Source organism: Salvelinus fontinalis, chromosome 12, assembly GCF_029448725.1.
Source record: "Salvelinus fontinalis isolate EN_2023a chromosome 12, ASM2944872v1, whole genome shotgun sequence".
NCBI lineage: Eukaryota > Metazoa > Chordata > Actinopteri > Salmoniformes > Salmonidae > Salvelinus > Salvelinus fontinalis.
The window spans coordinates 30,870,094-30,890,317 of record NC_074676.1 but is presented as its reverse complement, the minus strand read 5'-3'; the positions used below and the strand labels follow the sequence as shown (position 1 = coordinate 30,890,317).

At 41.4% G+C, this 20,224-nt stretch overlaps 3 protein-coding genes across 5 annotated transcripts; 2 read left to right on the top strand and 1 right to left on the bottom strand.

Annotated features, from left to right (window-relative positions):
• The first annotated feature begins 441 nt into the window (after positions 1 to 441).
• On the top strand, positions 442 to 3,892 carry spata2l (spermatogenesis associated 2-like). Its single transcript, XM_055940362.1, has 3 exons — positions 442 to 588; positions 1,214 to 1,536; positions 2,188 to 3,892. The coding sequence occupies exons 2-3, from the start codon at positions 1,219 to 1,221 to the stop codon at positions 3,439 to 3,441; spliced, it is 1,572 nt and encodes a 523-aa protein (XP_055796337.1). The 5' UTR covers positions 442 to 588; positions 1,214 to 1,218; the 3' UTR covers positions 3,442 to 3,892.
• A 578-nt stretch (positions 3,893 to 4,470) lies between these two features.
• On the bottom strand, positions 4,471 to 6,509 carry LOC129867159 (peptide deformylase, mitochondrial-like). Of its 2 annotated transcripts, none has more exons than XM_055940370.1 (5): positions 6,256 to 6,509; positions 5,947 to 6,143; positions 5,787 to 5,865; positions 5,469 to 5,672; positions 4,471 to 5,287 (listed from the first exon to the last, which is right to left on the bottom strand). In XM_055940370.1, the coding sequence occupies exons 2-5, from the start codon at positions 6,025 to 6,027 to the stop codon at positions 5,133 to 5,135; spliced, it is 519 nt and encodes a 172-aa protein (XP_055796345.1). In that variant the 5' UTR covers positions 6,028 to 6,143; positions 6,256 to 6,509; the 3' UTR covers positions 4,471 to 5,132. The 2 variants fall into 2 exon arrangements, with proteins under 2 accessions (XP_055796345.1, XP_055796347.1); XM_055940372.1 differs by having other exon boundaries at positions 5,469 to 5,571.
• Positions 6,510 to 7,106: 597 nt separating this feature from the next.
• On the top strand, positions 7,107 to 18,368 carry LOC129867150 (uncharacterized). Of its 2 annotated transcripts, XM_055940359.1 has the most exons (7): positions 7,107 to 7,467; positions 11,244 to 11,467; positions 11,683 to 11,781; positions 11,939 to 12,040; positions 15,181 to 15,294; positions 15,415 to 15,523; positions 15,639 to 18,368. In XM_055940359.1, exons 1-7 carry the CDS (start codon positions 7,341 to 7,343, stop codon positions 16,691 to 16,693), a joined length of 1,830 nt encoding a protein of 609 aa, XP_055796334.1. In that variant the 5' UTR covers positions 7,107 to 7,340; the 3' UTR covers positions 16,694 to 18,368. The 2 variants fall into 2 exon arrangements, with proteins under 2 accessions (XP_055796334.1, XP_055796335.1); XM_055940360.1 differs by lacking the exon at positions 11,683 to 11,781.
• Positions 18,369 to 20,224: the final 1,856 nt, after the last annotated feature.

Below are 20,224 nucleotides of genomic sequence, written 5' to 3'. Positions count from 1 at the left end.
AAATTCATATGAGTTAACGTGTTTCATCGTTTTCTCAGCTTTTCGTTCCCTTAATTAAAACCGGTCAAACTGATGACATTGGACATTTTGCACAGGACCAATCTTTACACTGTTTTGGAGTTCATAATATACCCAACTAAGCCTGCACAGACCGTGAAAACAGCATGTAAACGTGGTCAGTGAATAAATGATGACATCGATAGAATTTCGCGCCCTCTGGTGGAGAAAAACATAGATTTAGGATGTGCTCAAAGCAGCCTGTTGAATTCGTAGATGTATATTCATAGTCACAGACCCCTCACTCTCTTGCTGTATTTTGAATATTTATATTGCTGTATATTAAGAAAACAAATACGCAATTGAATGGTTTGGTAATTTGTGAAGTATAAAAATGTACTTGTTTTGTCAAACCATACGCCGGGCTGGCGGCCGAGCTAAATCGAAGGCCCCCACACTTTTAGGGTGACACGTGACTGAGTTTATTTTTCGGAACTCAGGGTTGGGTTCAAATCACGCTCGTCAATTTTTACAGCAGTGTTCCTTGCATTTGTGATGGTTTAGGGAAAGGTCCCACCACAGAAAGTGTTGGTGAGTTTTTTTTGTTTGTTAGCAACTGGGTTTCATATGTTTGCATTATTTAGCTAGTAAGCAAGCTAGCTATATTACTTAGCTTATAGCTAGGTGGCTGGCTAGGTAACGTAGTTGCCAAAACGCGCCAGTAAGTGGACGATGGAGTCGTGTGCTTGCATTTCATAGATAAAATAATTTCTTTAAACAGTGTCAGCAAAATTGTACTTGTGAGCTGGTGTCATTGACCGAGCTCAGCAAGGTGCGCAAAAGCTAGCTAGCTTTTTTTACACTTTTTTTTTACCACACTGTTTTGACGTTAACGTTACTGCTGACTTGTAACGCAAGTCAAAGTTGTAACATTTGGTCTAATATTTATAACACGCTGTCTACTATTTTCGCTAGCTCGCTAGCTCGCTAATCAAGTCTTATCAGATCACTTTCGCTTTCATTTTAGGGATGGCGACATTTTCATTCCTAATGTAATAACTGAATGTTATGGGACCATTCTTCTGGGATGTAAATGTGCGATAAACAGACGTAATTTCTGAAAACAATACCAAGGTCAAATGATTCCAGTTGCAGTAGAGTTCAGTCAATGGGTTTCATTGATTTATTTATTTTTTTCTTTCTTTCTTCTATGTAGCTGAGATGACTGTCCCTGGGAAGAAAGCCAGGGATCTGGTGGAACTGTACCGGGTCAGTTTGGAGCACCGGATTGAGCAGGGTGACTGGAACCTAGTATGCAGAGATGAGGAACTGATTAAGGAGGTAGAGGAACTGCTGATGGGGGACTGTGCTCAAGACACGCATTCCTTGGGATTGGACCCCCTCAGTGTAATGGAGGACTCGCTTCAGACAGCACAAGGAATTGGATTGAAGGGGCTGGCTAGAGCCTTTGAAGTGCTGGAACTGGCATCCCTCAACCTGTACTTGTGTCCTTGGAGAAAGGAATACAGAGTTGTAAAGGTATGCTAATTTGGGGAATATACTGGTAACTGCGGAAAGGAAGGAAACGCCAACAGTGTGTTGATGGGGCATTGGGCCTCCATGAGCTGCCAGAACAGCTTCAATGCACCTTGGCATAGATTCTACAAGTGTTTGGAACTATACTGGAGGGATGCGACACCATTCTTCCATGAGAAATTCCATAATTTGGTGTTTTGTTGACTCTAGGCAGTGCTACAGCTGTGTTTTTAATTGGGTTGTGTTCAATTGGGTTGACATCTGGTGACTGAGACACACATACACCCCTTTTAAACTCCATATGCTCCTTTGAGACCCCTCTTTCTAAGTCACAGTTCTCTTCTAGCATGCTAGCCAAAATAATGGGCAACTGGTCCTTTTTATACATGACCCTAAGCATGATGGGATGTTTTAATTGCTTAATTAACTCAGGAAGCACCTGCTTTCAATATACTTTGTATCCCTCATTTACTCAAGTGTTCCCATTTATTTAGGCAATTACCTGTATATTGGTGGAGTGCTCATCAGCAATGTATAATCAATCTCATCATGAATGCTGTTTTGGCTTCAATTGTGTGACTTTGCCTTTGTCCAGAAATATAATTTGTTATTGTCCTACATTTTAATAACAATACAACCTTCCTCCTTTTATAGATGTTCTCAGGCATGTTCACACATTACATCAAGCCGGCGCTGTCCATGCAGCAGGTGGCCAATCTGTTTGGGTTGCTTGGGTACCAGGCTTCAGAGGCCAGACTATGTGAAGAGCTTAGGCTGTGTTCCCCAGCCCTCCCAGTGGACACCCTTCTCCGCCTGTCCTGTGCTTTCTTCGCTGCACGTTGTGAGTGTCACTTACTGCTGTCTGCCATAGGACCCCAGGGCAGAGGGGTGGAGTGGGAGCTCAACCTGGTGCAGGAGAGGCAGAAAGGTCACAGCCTGCAGGTAGCACTGGACAACAGCAAGAGAAGGTTGGAGACTATACCACAGGAAGATGATTTTCTGGAGTCATCTACTATAGAGGCAGACTTGGATTTGTACACAGATGATGAGTTTAATGGGCATAAAGAAGTTGGGTTAGTCAGAGATCCTCTCTATTCACCAAGAAGGGTGTACATCAGAGGGCTTTCTTCTCAAAGAGAGAATATCTGTGTCTCCTCACTGAACTGCCAGTTGATTAAGACCCCATCATTAGCACCAACCAGAAACACCCCAACCCACAAGCAAAGGGAAAGTCCAAATAAAGAATTGGCCATGTCAGGGTCAGATAAGGGGGATTCACAATTGCTGTCTGCAAAAGCATCAGGGAATGCCACCTCTGTGTCTCCAGGGGGCAGTCAGTTCTGCAGCTGCATCGAGTGCTACCCTAGCCCTTGCATCCATCATTGCAAGAATTGCAATACCTTACGTAGCTTGAACTGCCCCATATTGGAGAGGTGCAAAGACGAGGGTCATGAAGTAAAACATATTGATGGTGATGAAGTCCTACAGGAGCAGAGAGAGTGCAGTGGATTATCACCACTGCTAGGAAGTCCTGGAGAGGGAGGTGTGCCACTCTATGAGGATAAGAGAGAGTTCTGCCCTCCACTTGATGTTTTTGAAGCAAGAAGCCTTACCCCTCAGCCCATTCCTTTTCATGACTGTTGCAACACTGCCAATCCAGACCCTGAGGTTACCTGCCTCACCTGCAAGGTCTTCCACACTAGAGCCTGTAAAATGTTGGAGATGTGCCAGAGAAAGCACAAGATGCTCTGGTTGGATGTCTGCTCAAGTGGTTTGAGGTGCACAAGGCCCCCTTGCAAACTATGCAGGTACTGCGGTGTTGTGTATTGTAAAGACTGTTGGTATAGAACACCACTTCAATGTGTTTGTGGCTACCCTTTTGATGAGTCCTCTGAAGTTTGCATTTAGGAACCATTTTAAAGACACTTGATGGAATTGGGAAAAGCACTGATTAAAAAAAAAAAAAAAAAATGCCTATAAATATAATAATGGCAATCACTTACACGTTGCCTTAAATTCACAATATTCTTAATTTGTAATACGATTGTATAAAATAGCCTTATCCCACCCAGGGATTAAAAGTGAAATGCCAAACTCTTCTATATTTTTCTAATTTTGTCAACTCAGTAGGACCTTAAATTGCCCTGAAAGTGTTTTTCATGATAATTCATCCAGTCTCATTGACTGTTGGGATCCGAAGCCTTATACTTATGTTAGAAGTCTAAAGCCAGTGATACATGTTGCAGCTCAAGAGTTAAGATAATACTGCCAAATGTGGGTTGAGGTTAAGTTGCTTGTTTTCATTATTTGTTCTGTTGTCAAAGTTATTTGAATAAAAATGGGATTTAAAATTGGAAAAGTTGTCTCGTGCATTTTAGATGTAGGTGTTGATGTGGCACACAATTGGCCCAGTGCTGTTTGGGCAGGGTAGGCCATCATTGTAAATAAGAATTTGTTCTTAACTGACTTGCCTAGTTAAATAAAAAAATTGTTGAAATGCAGGACAATACAGCATATAAAAATCTATTCATTTTTTTCTTTACTTCAAGAATTTCTCTGCGGTCAGCTATCGGAGCCCTATACTACAAATCAGGTTTGAGTAGTGAGAACTTTGGTCAACTCCGAGTTCAACTCGCGATAACTGATCACATCTCACCTTTTAGCCTGGTAAATTTCTATGGCAACAAAACCTTTAACTAACCTGAAGGGTATATTACATACCGGGTTTGAGGAGTCACAAGGTAACTTTGGTCAACTCTGAGTTAAACTCGATAACCAGTCATACGAAAGTGGCTCACCTTTTAGCCAGGTGCAGTTATATGGCAATGAATCCTTCAGAACTGACCTGCTCCGGGGCAGGCTAACTCCACTTCTCCTGAATGAAGTGTCTGAGCTGTGAGTTGAGGACCAACTAAATAAGATTCCCTCTCACAAATATTGCATCATCATCCCTTTCATTTGAGGGAAACCACTGGTTACTATTTTATTAATCAAATGCTTTTTTGTAAAAGTAATTAAAATACCTATAACATTACACATTTAGTAAAGACAGGATGAATTTGAAACTTCATACACAGTAAAACTTGTATGACTTCATACAATTATTTAAAGGTGCTTGTGCACACCAATGACAGCATAAAATACACAACTTCTAATTGCCTATTTCACACCATAGCCTGCTAAATTTAAGAAAATGTTGATTTCAGACAAAATGAAAATGCCTAAGGATGGACGTTTCAGTATTGTCTCAATGAGTACGGTGTGAGGCATGCACACGCCAAATGAGCAATATCCAGTCGTAATACGGATGAAGCCTGAGCTGTAATGTGAAGCTAGCTAGCTTTAGAAAACCTAGCATCGTAGTATACCACTCAGGTGACAGTCCACAATTGAGTCAATATTTCAGCTCCTTAATGTTTGTGGACATTTGAAACAACTTCCAAGATAATTCAATATTCATTCAGACTACAAATCTGCCTTCATAAATACATGTATTAATAAAGAATCAGTAAGAAAGGTTTCTTCATGATCTGTTGCTATATTATGTCCAATAAGTTGTTGTAGTGCTCAATCAGGGTGACAAGGTTAGTTTGAAACTGCTACTCGTTCTGTGCTGCCCATTTCACGTTGAAGGTTTTACTGTCCATGCGGTCAATGTACCAGACTACATCCAGGTGATCCATCTCATGCTGTAGGATGCGTGCGGGCCATCCGCTCACTTGCCAGGTCACAGGCTCTGCCTTCTCATTCAGGCCTTTGAAAAAAATATATATATATTAATAAAAGCAGTCACACACACATGCATAATTCATTTAATGTTGACCTGCCATGGGTCCAGTGATTGAAGTCAGATAGCAGGTTTGGGTAGATTAAATCTGGACAAGTTGATTTCAATTTGTCAATTTAGCTGCTGTGCAACATGTTACATATCTCACCCGGGACTTCCACAGAGAGGTAGTGTGGAACAGTGGCTGAGAACCCTGAGATGCTCTCACATGCCTCCTGGAACTTAACAGTGCGCCCATCCAGGACCCGCAGCTGGTGGTTGATGAAGATCCGCAGAGGCACAGTGGTGAGACCGCGGACTTCATGTGCAGCAGGCAAGCTGTGATCCAACATGCGCTCTGGGAACTCCAGAGCTAAGATACTAGTGACAGAGCTAGTGACACTCCAACTTGAGAAGCACACATTTGAACTTCCGCAACACCTTCACAACCTGAGATACACACATTTGAACTTCTGCATCACCTCACCATGGTGCGGATCACCTCCTGAACCTCCGGTCCCAGGGTCCACCACTGCAGCCTGGATTCGTAGCACTGGGTCACCCACCTGGCAGACATGGTGGTATGACTATGGAGGACTTGGCCGGGGCTGGATCTTCCGCTTCATATAATGTAGGTATGAACGAACCTTGACGCTTGTAGAGACCGGGAAGGGGCCACAGATGAGACGGGGACTACCCAGCCAATGGAGACAGTGAAATGGGGCCATGGGGCTTTTGAAACACACATTATGTAGGCCCTAGTCGACAGCGCTGAAGTACAGAGTTATATTCAGGGGTGGGTCCAGTCCTGGCAGCACAGTCAGTCAGCTAACTTACAGCCCACCTACAAGAGAAGCAAAGAAATGTCAAGAAGTAATTCAACAATTGTAAATATGGTCAACAAAATAGTGGTGAAAGAGAAAGGTTGATATGTACATGATAGATGGCCTGCTTACCAAATCAATATTTCTGTCCCGGGTAAGAGCAAAATCCTTTCACATTATCACTGAGAAGCTAGCTGGCAAGCAAATAGCTACAGCAGCTAGCTAAATTAGCTCACTGCGCACTAGACTAGATGACATTGAACGAACACTAAAGTCTATGACTAACACGTCATTCCTACTACAGTTTAACCAGATAATCACTTCCCGAGTCAACTACTTTGTCAGGCCTTCACAATAGGTCCTCTATGTGACGGTGGAAACGGGAAATATTTGAAAGGGGTTGAGATTGCTTAAAGGGGTTGCTACATACATTTTTAGACTTATAAATATCCATAGATTTTTTTACTATAATTTATAATTTATACATATCACATGAGCTTAGTTTAGTTTAAGTGCTATACCCCATCATAACCCAAAATATAAGCTTGTTTTACTCCCAATGTTTGTAAACAAAGTATATGTAAATAAACACTGTATATGTATAGCCTCAAAACATGGTTAAAACTATGATTCTTGATATCAGGGATGATCAGCTCTGTCTATGAATTTGAGAGTGATTAAATTTATCTAGCCCAATCCCTCAGGTTTATGGCAAAACAGTGGTGAGTTCACTTTATTGTTTCAACTACTTATTGGCCCTTTAAATGGTTGATAATCAGGGAATAGTTTGTGCTGTATATACCTCTAGCTATTATGTTTTATACATAGTTAGTTCAGATGGTTCCCAGTTGACGAATAGTGCTACGCTAACCATAAACCTTACCTAACCGGAACCATTTTACATATCAACTTCAATAGGGCAAGGACGTCCCAAGGATCCCAGATAGCACAGATCAGTTCGTGACAGTCTTGACCCGGAAATATTTTGGATACGTTTTCGCTAACGAGCGAATTCTGAACTTGTCCGTACATGTCCAACCCGCCGGACATGCATATTCATCGAGGACCAATGACAGGCTTTGTTTTTCTGCTTTTAAACCCCCCCCCCCCCCCCCCCCCCCGCCGCCCCAAAAAAAGAAGTAGATGGACTAAGGTGACACGAATCTAATCAGGCACCTGATTCCGCTGCTGGGGACGTTTTGCAGCAGTTCAAATAGATGGAGGGAAGAGGCCTTGAGAATCATTTCAATCCGTCTGAGATTAAATGTTTGGAGATCATCCCAACGCTGCCAATGTGGATCATTGAATATGCCTGGGCTCACAGAATGATGGACACACTGGATGGTAAGCAAAAAAAAAAATCACTTTGTTCAAATCCGTGTTTGGATGATTATGCAACAACGGGCACTTCCATGTCCTCGGGTCAATTTTGGGGATTTTATCAAAAATAAAACAAATCCAAATATTTGTATGTTAAATTCAGACTGGAATCGCCCCATATTTTTTAAACACCTCTCTATCAAGTATTTTAGCTACTTTTCAGATGCATTTTATACCTCAATTTCACTATTTTGCCCTTGTCTCTGACCCAGACTTTTAAGCTTCTATGTTTTTCTATGAGAAAACATTAATAATTACACATTATATAATGTTATGTACTACAGAAAGAGTCAATTAAAATAAAATCTATATCAATATTTATTGTGAGTATGCTCTTTATATTGTTTTTTACACAAAATATACCTGTCCTTTGGAAGTGGTGTCATTTCCACCACTGAGGACAAATTCCTAATTAATGAAGTTTTTTCAAGAATGTTAATTTAGTTACCATGGAAACATATTGTGACACTGAAGCACATGGCTGCAGTGGACAGTTGTTCCAGATGTGATGTCCAGAAGTTGAAGAAAAATCGAAGGAAATATTGCTTGTGTAGAGAATATTTTAATTGTCAGTCATTTCCAAACAGGCTATACTTTCTTTAATTTGTTGTACAACTTTTGATTTAAAAAAAATATTTAATGTATTTAAGGTAAACAATATGCTAGCTGTAATACTAATCAAAGCATGCTAAACTGTCTGTCAATTTTCTCCAGAAATTGTAGAAATGTAATTTCCATCAAACTTAAGTGTGGTGGAAATGACAGAAAGTGGTGAAAATGACACAAATCCATTATCTTGTTCGTTTTTACTTTACTTTTCTTTTCTTTTTTTACTTTAGGCTTATTTAATCATGTTTTAAATTAATTGAATCTAGAAAATGCTCCAAGGTGTGCACATGTTGAAAACTAAGTAGTATTTGTCTTTATTTTTGGAAGATGCCACATAAAACAGCACAGAGGTCACAGACATATAGAAACAAAGTAAAAAACGATCCTATACGATACCAGGAACATCTGCAAAAAGACAGAGAGAGATACTGGAAGAAAAAAGAGAAAGGAGAAGTGAAATCTATCTCTGAGCTTACAAAGCGAGAACAAAGAAACAAAAGATGAAAATGTAACCAATGGAATAGAAGACAGACTTAAAGAGAACAATTGCAATGGAGACCTATCTATCAGGCAACCCAACACCTCGGTCACCTAATGACTTGCAGCCAGAACATTTATTTTTATTTTTATTTTACTGTTATTTTACCAGGTAAGTTGACTGAGAACACGTTCTCATTTGCAGCAACGACCTGGGGAATAGTTACAGGGGAGAGGAGGGGGATGAATGAGCCAATTGTAAACTGGGGATTATTAGGTGACCATGATGGTTTGAGGGCCAGATTGGGAATTTAGCCAGGACCCTGGGGTTAACACCCCTACTCTTACAATAAGTGCCATGGGATCTTTAATGACCTCAGAGAGTCAGGACACCCGTTTAACGTCCCATCTGAAAGACGGCACCCTACACAGGGCAGTGTCCCCAATCACTGCCCTGGGGCATTGGGATATATTTTTAGACCAGAGGAAAGAGTGCCTCCTACTGGCCCTCCAACACCACTTCCAGCAGCATCTAGTCTCCCATCCAGGGACTGACCAGGACCAACCCTGCTTAGCTTCAGAAGCAAGCCTGCAGTGGTATGCAGGGTGGTATGCTGCTGGAGGCTAACATACCTGCCCCTGATGCAGACCCTGATACCCATTCCTCATCGTCTGCAACATGAATGAGAAGTCGAATACTTGCTGGAAGGAAAAAGGTTGGAAGAGGTCGCTCAAAAGCATACAGAGATTTTAGTATGACAAATGTCAAACTTGATAATGCTTTACGGAAAGCTGAGAAATATAATGTCTCTGCAAAACCCACGCCAACCTCCAGTTCATGGCGGACAAACTACAACATCACAAAGTGATCAGCTGCAGCAACATTGAGAAAGTGTTTGAGTCTTTGTGCTGTGAGAACCTGAAGAAGAGTGCAGGTAGAGAGGGCTCACTTTGCCAAGCCAACGAGCTTAAAACATCTGACTTTGATGCTGGTGAGCAGACATGGTGGTTTGAGTGGAAAAACAAAGCTGAAGAGAGAGAGAAGAAAAACAAGGAGGGAAACATGGAGAAGTTCACTATACATTTGACAGTAAAAGAAAAGGTATGTGGCACACTGCAGATTCTATTGGAGGACTTCTCCAAAGGATTGAAAGAGAAGTTGGGGAAACACGTGTACAACATTCGACACCAATACTCAACTGAGAGAATTAAGAGAATCTGGGGAAAGAGGAGATCATTGTGCATATTGACTTTGCAGAGAATTACCTGTGTAAATACACCAGTGAAATCCAGGCAGTTCACTTTGGTGATTCTCACAAGCAGGTGACCCTCCACACCTGTGTTGGATATACCACAAATGATACAGTTTCACTTTGCTCACTGAGCTCTTCTATGCTAAAATAAATGTACCATTCCTGTGTTTTAATTGTTATATTGTATTTACTTCACCACCATGGCCTATTTATTGCCTTTACCTCCCTTATCTCACCTCATTTGCTCACATTGTATATAGACTTATTTTCTACTGTATTATTGACTGTATGTTTGTTTTACTCCATGTGTAACTCTGTGTTGTATGTGTCGAGCTGCTTTGCTTTGTCTTGGCCAGGTCGCAGTTATAAATGAGAACTTGTTCTCAACTTGCCTACCTGGTTAAATAAAGGTGAAATATATTTTTTTAAATGCAGCATTACCCCTTTGTTATCTGGGCCCATCTCTCAAAGACACTGGCCTACTTCCTTGAGCTCTGCTCATTGGCTACTGCTGTAGACTTTGTGAGTGATGGGCCTACAAACCAGTATAGGTCTGAAATATTTAACAATGTTTGTTGTTCAAAAAGTTTGCAATAGAATATTGTTTTCATATGTATTTTTTTTACATGGATGTCATTTCCACCACACCTTGTCATTTCCATCACAAGCCATATTTTGAGGTAAATGCGTATGTTATGTATAATTTACATACATTTATTTGTTTTAGATATGGAAATCATATGGTTGTTATCATAATCTCACAAAAAGGTTGGGTGGAAATATCTTATTTTTCTTGATAAAAAATGTTTTCAGTTGTCACCAAGGCAAGTTTATACATTCAGGCATCATGTTGAATTATTAATATTAGGAAAACCTTAAAAATCACTTTAAATAATATTCAATACAAGTTCATGTACAAATGTATAAGAAATATGTTTTCAAAAAATTGATGTTTAATGACGTGATGGAAATTACATTTGTGTATGGCTGTGGGAAAAATTACAAAAATATATACATTCCTGAATAGTACGATCGCAGACATTATCAGATATAGTTTCTAGACAAATCAAAGACAAGTACAATACTGGTAAAATGGTGTTTGAATAAGTTTTCATTTCTGAAAATTTGCACGGTCAAAGTGCCCAAAGTTGCATAATCACCCGTTTATAAACAGAATATATTATTTTAAATAGTTGACACAAATTAAATTATATTATTAGACCTATATGGGCTAATATAGGACATGCAAAACATAATTAAGTTAAATTTAGTCAATAAGATGGTAAAAATGGAATTGAAACATGATATTAATAACTCTAAGCTGATAAATTGACATGATAGGTGACATTCCTTTAAAAGTATTACCTATTTGTTATATCCCTGTTTGTGTGTGTTCTCTAGGTCTGGACCCCAGCAGATGGCCAGAGGATGACCTACAATCTGTCACACTAGATGAGCCATGGAGGTTACGGGTGGCAGCTGCCCAGGCGTATTCCATAATGAAGATAAGAGACATCAAGAGCTTTGAGAGGGTGATGGAGTTCATGGATGTCACCTATACACTGCTGCCACGACTGGTGGCCCCTATCAAACACATGAAAATCATGTTTGGCCTCAAGACCAAGGTATGTAGAGGTTTCACATAAGGTAGAGAACAGTTACAGGAAAGGGGTGGGGAATCGCAATATGTGGATGCATAGAGAGGTTTCCAAGGCCATGTATGCCTACTAATAAGTTGGGCTGACTTGTTCAGGTACACTTATTTTGACTATGCTGTGTTTGTTGATTTGAGTTTTGGTGGAACAAAATGAGCAGCTGTTTGATTTGTATTCTGGTACAGATAATTATGTGGATGCTTCGGGAAGACCAAGGTATTGTCAACACTGTTTTGAAGATCATTAAGTTTTTTCCAAGTAGACTACCTCAGTACCATGAATGTGTAAGTAAATGCATTATAACTCTGCCTTATTTGATTACTTTGGACAACACTGTTGACTAAACTGAATCAGTTGTATATCAGAGTGTCTGCATCTCTGATCGACCCAGTGAGTATTGGGTTGCTGAGCTAAATGTCCTCTTTCTTTGCTCTTCTTCAGAGCCGACAAGAGATGCACCTAATGAGGAAGAACCACCAGGATTTTAAGGCTTTGGCCCAGACTCTTGCAATGGACATGTCCATGCGCAACTCTTATATCAAGGTTAGCTAAATCCCCATCGTCTGTTTAATGCTCCCTTTCTATTCCCCTCTTTGTCTCACACGATTCAGTGTTAAATTCGTCAACAAAAATAGTGACAAATATTCATCAAACCCCTATTTTTCAGTGGCAATTGACGAGACTATAACTGAATAAATAGACCCAGAAAAAAACTATAACAAAGCAAAAAAAAAAATTTTTTTTCAGTTGACTAAGTCTAGACGAGTTGAAATTCTCTGACTAAAATCTGACTACTAAGTGGACTGAACAAGAGTTTTTGGAGAGATTGAGAGTTTTTCAGTGGTAAGCACCATTTTAATATTAGCAGCACAGATGGCACAGTTCTGTTAAGCAGTGGGAAGGACACATCTATGTTTTTCTCCCTGTTGACTATAGAAACATTTTTGCATTTGTAGTGTCGCTCAACCCTTGCAACTTTCCCCACTGAATTTCATAGCCAGGTTATGTAGCCAACATACTAGCTAAGTCTTTCCTCAGAGAAAACGGTTTGATTCTAGCCATTACCGTTCAAAAGATATGACCCATAATACTGGTGTTACGTTTATTTATTTTCTCTATTGTGCATTGGCGCCGAATTTTACATTCATAAAGCATATCGCGACCATTCTACAACTAGGCTGTTTACAGACCAGACCGTTAAACATTTGTTTAGGCTACACCTTGTTCAGTCATGTTAGCTCATTGCCTAGCTATATACAGTGCATTTGGAAAGTATTCAGACCCCTTGACTAGTTCCACATTTTGTTACAGACTTATTCTAAAATTGATTCAATATTTTTTTTTCATCATCTATCTAAACACAATACCCCATAATGACAAAGTGAAAACGGATACCTTATTTACATAAGTATTCAGACTCTTTGCTATGAGACTCGAAATTGAGCTCAGGTGCATCTTGTTTACATTGATCATCCTTGAGATGTTTCTACAACTTGATTGGAGTCCACCTGTGGTAAATTCAATTGATTGGACATGATTTGGAAAGTCACACACCTGTCTATATAAGGTCCCACAGTTGACAGTGCATGTCAGAGCAAAAACCGAGCCATGATGTCGAAGGAATTGTTCAGAGAGCTCCGAGAGAGGATTGTGTCGAGCCACGGATCTGGGGAAGGGTACCAAAAATATCTCCGTTATACTTTTGGACATCAATTTGGCTGCAGCATCTGTGGAATGTTACTAACTTTGGCAGTGATGAAACGAGTTACGGCGGTGCAACCCATAATACTTTGAGGTGATTGAGCTACTACTCTCTACTCTCTGGCCTCCCGGGTGGCGCAGTGGTCTAGGGCACTGCATCGCAGTGCTAGCTGCGCCACCAGAGTCTCTGGGTTCGCGCCCAGGCTGGGCTGGGTTCGCGCCCAGGCTCTGTCGCAGCCGGCCGCAACCGGGAGGTCCGTGGGGCGACGCACAATTGGCATAGCGTCGTCCGGGTTAGGGAGGGTTTGGCCGGTAGGGATATCCTTGTCTCAGTATGTAAAATGTATGCACTCTACTGTAAGTCGCTCTGGATAAGAGCGTCTGCTAAATGACTAAAATGTAAATGTAAATGTTTTTCTCTCTCTGCGATTGGGTGTCTTTTTTTGTATGTAATGTACAATATCTATGTTGGCTGAATTAGGAATTTAAATGGCCAGATAATTCTTATACAGTATATGTTTGTCATATTTCTGCTGTTGGGAAGAGAATAGGATGGTATGCAGAAAAATATGTTGGTAAGACTAGGCTATTTATGTTTGTGCACATGGAAGACAGTCATTTGTGTTTACTTTACTATAGGTTAATGATGTGATGTGACTAAAATACAAGTTTCATTTTGACAATAACTCGACAAAATCATTATTCAAATGACAAAAATGTGACTAAGACTTAATAATAATAGGCCAGTCTGAGATGATAGTGCCATTTATAAAGTCTGGGTAGTGGTTCCTATGCTGTCCAGTAGGGGATGCTATATACCCATCCTCTTGCTATACTCAGCCTTTAGTTCAGGGGTGTCAAACATACGGCCCGCGGGCCGGAACCGGCCCCCAAGGAGGTTCGATCAGGCCCGCAGGATAATTTGAAAGTGGAAAAAATGCATAAAAGACATGGAATTAATATTTTTAATTCGCTGCAATTCATGGATTATCCGCTAAGGGGCGCACTCTTTCCATCAGAGTAGAAGACAAGCCGCATCACTGAGACAGACTGAAAACAGCAGACGGTATCAATGCGCCATCTGCTGCTTGTTACGACGTTGTTAATACCTTGGTCTCTACCTCTCCGCTACACCCTCATTAGCCAAAATGTCGTTATCCAAACGGAGAAAAGTAGATAAGGAGTGTAGAATTTTCAAAGAAAAATGGACCACGTCCTATTTATTTACAGAGATGCACGGAAAACCTTCGTGCTTGGTGTGTTTGCAACAAGTTTCGGTATTGAAGGAATATAATATTCGACGCCACTACGAGACTCATCACAGCGAAAAATATGACGGCTTGCAAGGACAACTGAGAAGAGATAAGATTAACAAATTGCTGGCGGGTCTGAGGAAACAGCAGTCAACTTTCATCCAGAGCCGAGAAGTCAGTGAAGCAGCGGTAAAAGCCAGCTACCTAATTGCTAGCGAAATAGCATTAGCATCGAAGCCGTATTCCGGCGGTGACTTTGTTAAACGATGATATTTTTCAGTACCAATTAAAGTTTTGTGCCTTTGTACAATCAGTGGGATCAGTTGCAATGCATATTTGTGAATGATAAAAGTAAATTGCACATTTGTCTAAGGAAATATGAGGTGTTTCATGAAATGTTTTGTAAAAGGATAGTTCATTAAATTTCAATATTTTCCTAATGTTCTTGTGCTTCTTTACACCAAAACAAAGGAAAGACATGATATTTTGGTTATTTATAGCAGAGTATGGTATAATTTTAATGGTCCGGCCCACTTGACATCTCCCTAGGCCGTATGTGGCCCACGATGCGAAATGAGTTTGACACCCCTGCTTTAGTTGCTTGTGATGGAACTCCAAAACAATGGAGATGGTTTGATGGAGCAATGCCTGTCACTTCCACTAGGGTTGAGGTGTTGTGTGTAGGATGGAGTATATAGTATAAGTATTGATCTGCAGGTTCTCTTTCAGGATTTGATGGAGGACCAATATGGAGAATGCTATGCCCAGAAACTGGAGGACAGGTTGCTACATTACCTTCATGTACTGGAGTCGACGCTACATAGTGATACATATTTTGACCAGGTGTGTGTACATACAATAATTATTGAGATTGTTTGAGAATTCAATCAAATAGAGAATGTATGTTCTCATGCTATTACATAACTGTCAATGTCCTTGTTATCCATGTGAATGTGCCTATAGCTGTTGAAGCAGGAGGGTCCAATGGCATACGAAGAGGAGTTACTATTGCCGTTAATTACCTGTGACTCCACCTCCCTTGCTGCGTCCTTGAAGAGGCTATTCCACTCTGGTCAACAAACTCAGCATATTAACTATGACATACAGATATAAACACAGTACAGTATGTAAGACCACCAGGAACCTACAGTACTGTAGATAAATATTTTGTCTTTCTATTCCTTCAGACGAGTCTTCTTCAAGATGCCATCCCAGCCACGGAGCCAATAAGGTACCAGCACAGGAGAGGGGAATAGGCTGGGAGCTGGAGGGTCCTGGGACCTCGACAGTTGCGCTAAGGTCGCCCAAGGAGAGAACACACAAAGACGGGCAGTCACAGCTTGACAGGACAAGTCTCTACGCATTCCAGGGTATCTGTCAAGATAACCGAGAGGAGAGATCCAACTCATTGGGGTTGGGTCCACACCATGCTTGTGCAGCTGAGCAAAGTTTAGAGCCACAGGCGCTTATCGTGGAGCTGGGGGTGGATCTGTCCAAAGACAGTCCACTCCTCCTGGAGGAGGAAGTCTCTGATGGGGAGGAGGGGAGCCGAGGCAGGACGGAGGTGGAGGACAGGCAGAACAATGATGAGGTGCCTGAGGCCTCCCCACTGCAGCTTTGCTCTAAACACCAGAAATGGGTGAGGAGCATTCTGCAGGAGTGCTCTGAGGAACTGCTGTGTGAAAAGAGTGATACCCCAGTGCACTGTCAGGGGTCCTCTTCCAACTCATCACAGGACTTGACCCCATCCCTCCTCACCCTTTGTCAACCCCAACATCTAACTCTGGCCACACAGAACCCTTCCTCTCCTCAAACAGTGGCTGTATCCCAACTTACGGCCCTCGATGACAGAGCCCATTCTGAACAGGCTGGAGAACCAGCAGACAGCCCAGAGGCCAGTAGAACACATAGGGTCAAGCTGAGACTGTCTATGGAGAGTCAGGCTCTTCTGCTTATGTCAAAGTTTCTACAGCCATTTGTGCGGCTCCGAAAACTGACCCAGCAGGAGTGTAGCATGGCTGCAGAGCTAAGAGGGACCAAGACGCCTGAGGAGGAAGACAGTGATAATGGTGAAGAGGATGATGAAGAACATGTGGAAAAAACTCCAGTGTATTCTTATTATGATTTAAACACACTCTATTCTAGTTTTGAGTCAAGCTCTGATGAAGATCCCGAAACACAGGATTCAGATCCTGACTATGTTCCTGGATGTGGAAAGAGAATGTACAACCAAAGTGTGTGATGGAGGAAGAAGCATGATCCTGGTGTTGACAATGAGGTATGGGATTAGATTGAGGTATGGGATTAGATTGAGGTATCAGGGTGGTGTCCACCATTTGCCATGGTGAAATGTATAGCTGAGGTTAAACAAACTGCTACATAATTATTCAGCATCAAAATTCAGGTTACATTTCAGTAAAACAGTATTCAATATGCCCAGTTCAACCAGGTGTAATGTTGATATAATAACCTTTTACATACCATAATACACAGCACCAGTTTCTTACTGACCTAGGTTCTTGGGCTGTGACAATACCAGTATCTCTATTTTTTCCATGGCAAAAATGAAAATACGCGGCACACCAAACTCTGTAAAATATTGTGTGATATAGCTTGGAAAATAAACATGACTGGATGACATGGGGATTTTTTTATTTCCAACATTAGGGATATTTTTTCCTAAAAAGTTTATTTTTGTGGATTGTTTCCTAGCCATGATATTATACTGGTATCGTCCCCAATATTTTATGCTGTGTCATGTTGATTCAGAGGGGTCTGTTTGATGGTGTGACATGGGTTAAATATTACTCAGATATTCTGAGTGGACTGCTACTGTCCATAACATGCAACCAAAATCCGCTGACCAGTCATTGTGCACCTCCTTTTGTTGACAAATCAATGATGATGACGTCATTGGGAATTGCGTACATCACTGTACAAATGGAAAAGCTGTGAATCATTCCTGGCTGTGTGTCATAGGCAGCTCATCTTGTGAAGTGAGGGTTCAGGGTCATCGTGCTGTCAGTGTAAGCCACCTATGCATTTGTGTTTACACACTACCTTTGTTAGTTAATCCATATATTAGTTAGTCCACAGCAATTTTGGGGTAGGTCAAGTGAGGACACAGATTCAGGGTATGTGGGCCAATGAGAAGACAGATGTTAGAAGACTCAGCAACATATTCATAGGATGGTATGCATGGGAAGATAGCAGAGGGCTTCCATAGAGAGAGAAGATGCCAGGGATTCTCCTTTACCCAGAAGAGGGTCATACATATTATTAACACCTCATCATTAAGAGACATGTGAATCATGATGTAGCAGTCTGTGTTTACTTCAGTTTTAAAATCATGTGTGGGAAATGGATCGGTGAGCAGCAAGGTGTTGAGGTAAATTACGGTTGTTGTGAAGTGAGTAGGTACTTGACTCACATACAATTACGAGTCACTTTTAGGTAGGTGAGCTTGAGTTCCGTGACATGTTTTATTTATTAAGAATGTATATGTGGACAGGTACGTGGTCAACAGAGGGACATGGAGTGACAAGGTCTTTAACTGGCTCAACCACATCATGCCTGCTGGCGGATAGGGCACAGGGTCCTTAGCCAGATGATAAGGGGATAGTGGGGTACAAAGTTCCAGGGGATTTTTGTGTGTGTTGGACAACTGCATAAGGTTTTATTAGGATGTGTATTTATTTATCTACATTCTTCTGTAAATTTCTCAGGACACAGTGGCTGTACCAATATTGCATAATGAGTTGTTGAGTCTCTGTTCACTGAGTTACCCATCATGAGAGTAAACAACCCCAGAGTGAAGCAGAAGTTATACTGTTGGCTACCTGTTACATTACTGTGTTCAATAAACTATTTGTGTGAAATTACATGTATAAATTAAAGCTATATTTTACACACATGAAGCAATTGCGCTGTATCATATCCTACATATCTGTATTTTACTCTATATACCTATTTAGCTTTTATGTATTACTGTGCACATACTGTACATTATGCTGTGGGTATTTGGGACATTTGCCAGAAATCCCTATCATAATTACTCTCAGCTACTGGATTTCAAAATCACCCAATGCATGGAGCACTGAAATACCACTGGAGCACTAAACATTTGACAGCCCTTGACTGTCAAAACAAGCTCTGGAAGGACTATTATTATGCAAAGTTTAGTTGTTCCATAGATTGGGGTGTACTTACACTACATGACAAAAAGATATGTGGACACCTGCTTGTCAAACATCTTATTCCAAAATCATGGGCATTAATATGGAGTTGGTCCCCCCCTTTGCTGCTATAACAACCTCCACTCTTCTGGGAAGGCTTTCCACTAGATGTTGGAACATTGCTGCAGGGACTTGCTTCCATTCAGCCACAAGAGCATTAGTGAAGTTGGGCACTGATGCGTTCCAATTGATCCCAAAGGTGTTCGATGGGGTAGAGGTCAGGGCTCTGTGCAGGCCAGTCAAGTTCTTCCACACCGATCTCGAACAAACCATTTCTGTATTGACCTCGCTTTGTGCACAGGGACATTGTCATGCTGAAACAGTAAAGGGCCTTCCCCAAACTGTTTCCACAAAGTTGGAAGCACAGAATCGTCCAGAATGTAATTCTATGCTGGAGGGTTAAGATTTCCCTTCACTGGAACTAAGGGGCCTAGACTGAACTATGAAAAACAGCCCCAGACCATTATTCCTCCTCCACCAAACTTTACAGTTGGCACTATGCATTGGGGCATATGCATTCTCCTGGAATCCGCCAAACCCAGATTCGTCCATCGGACTGCCAGATGATGAAGCGTGATTCATCACTCCAGAGAACGCATGGAAGATGCCAGGGATTCTGCTCCAGAGAACAATGGTGGAGATCTTTACACCACTCCAGCCGACGATTGGCTGGAAACTCGGCCATGGAAACTAATTTCATGAAGCTCCTGACGAACAGTTCTTGTGCTGGCGTTGCTTCCAGAGGCAGTTTGGAAATTCGGTTGCAACCGAGGACAGATGATTGTTATGCGCTTCAGCCCTTGACGGTACCATTCTATGAGCTTGTGTGGCCTACCACTTCGCGGCTGAGCCATTGTTGCTCCACTTCACAATAACAGCACTTAAAGTTGACCGGGGCAGCTTTAGCATGGCAGAAATTTGCATCCTATGACGGTGCCATGTTGAAAGTCACTGAGCTTTTCAGTAAGAGCATTCTACTGCCAGTGTTTGTCTATGGAGATTGCATGGCTGTGTGCTCGATTTTATACACCTGTCAGCAACGGGTGTGGCTGAAATCGCCGAATCCACTAATGTGAAGGGGTGTCCACCTACTTTTGTATATATAGTGTACCTCCACTTTTTACGTTTTGCTTGCTTTTACTGAGGAAGAAGCATGCTCATCCTAAACCACACTCAAGCTGATTGAGCCTCAAAAAGTTTATTGGAAACCCTATGGACCTATGATAAAGGCTGAAATCAATTACTTTTATAAATATAAACTGATTTATGCTTCATTAGAATTTAAAAAAAGGTTTTCCCCATTCATGAAAGGTAGGAAAATCAGAGGTCATCTATCCATGACTTGGTCAATGATGTTGAATAGGCTATAGGCTTCACAGGAGGTTGGTGGCACCTTAATTGGGGAGGACGAGCTCATGGTAATGGCTGGAGCAGAATACGTGGAATGGTATCAAAACATCAAACACACAGTTGCCATGTATTTGATGCCATTCCGTTGACTCGGTTTCAGCCATTATTATGAGCCGTCCTCCCCCCAG